Source organism: Aphanomyces invadans, assembly GCF_000520115.1.
Source record: "Aphanomyces invadans strain NJM9701 unplaced genomic scaffold supercont1.13, whole genome shotgun sequence".
NCBI classification, from domain to species: domain Eukaryota; phylum Oomycota; class Saprolegniomycetes; order Saprolegniales; family Verrucalvaceae; genus Aphanomyces; species Aphanomyces invadans.
The window spans coordinates 834899-835629 of NW_008580158.1; the positions used below are offsets into that span (position 1 = coordinate 834899).

The following is a 731-nucleotide window of genomic DNA, read 5'->3' on the forward strand; positions in this document are numbered from 1 at the left end:
CGGGCATGTTCGAGTGGACATAGTTGAAGACCGATGTCAAAACATTTGTCGCCGCATGTTTGAATGGCATGGTGGTCGACGGAGAAATGATCCCGTCCTTGGGTTGAAGCGTTGCATGCGGCGAAGTCTAGTGAGCTTATTCATATCGACTGGTTGTCGCTCCCGACGTAGGGAGGCGTGTTGACAAATGTCCTTGTGGTCAAGGATGACATGAGCGGTATTGTCTGTTTGCATACCAGGATGAATGCCACCGCCGCGGGGATAGCTGCTGCGCTGATGGAGTGGTTTGATTTGTTTGGCGTTGTGAAGACGTGGGTGTCTGACTGTGTCAAAATCGAGATCATCCTCAAAGTCTCCAGGTTGTTCGGTGCGCACCATCAGTTTGTTACGTCATATTGTCCGTTGGCGGACGGGACTGTTGAAGTTGTCAATCGGGTCATTGTTCGGACCCTGAAGACACTTTGCAGTGAATGCTTTTGGAGCCGGGAGCGTGGCCCTCAATTCTACCGCTATTTCAATCTGCTTTGAACCAGCAACCGTTTGACCGTCTGATGTGGATTGCCCCTGTAACGGCCTTTACGGGACTCCCGGCGACCCCACCATTGGCTGGTATTGTACAAGTCAGAACACCCGGTTCTGTCGAGAACATCCCCACTGCCCTGTCCATCAGGTCGCAGGATGGTCCTGCAACAGTAGGAGGTTTTTTGTGCCTTTTAGAGGCTTTTTCCTCA

At 51.8% G+C, this 731-nt stretch overlaps 1 protein-coding gene across 1 annotated transcript; it reads left to right on the top strand.

The window, feature by feature from the left end:
- Window positions 1-210: 210 nt before the first annotated feature.
- On the top strand, window positions 211-528 carry H310_07194 (hypothetical protein; the record flags this gene model as incomplete). The annotated part of the gene is made up of 1 exon (XM_008872536.1): window positions 211-528. The coding sequence occupies one exon, from the start codon at window positions 211-213 to the stop codon at window positions 526-528; it is 318 nt and encodes a 105-aa protein (XP_008870758.1).
- Window positions 529-731: the final 203 nt, after the last annotated feature.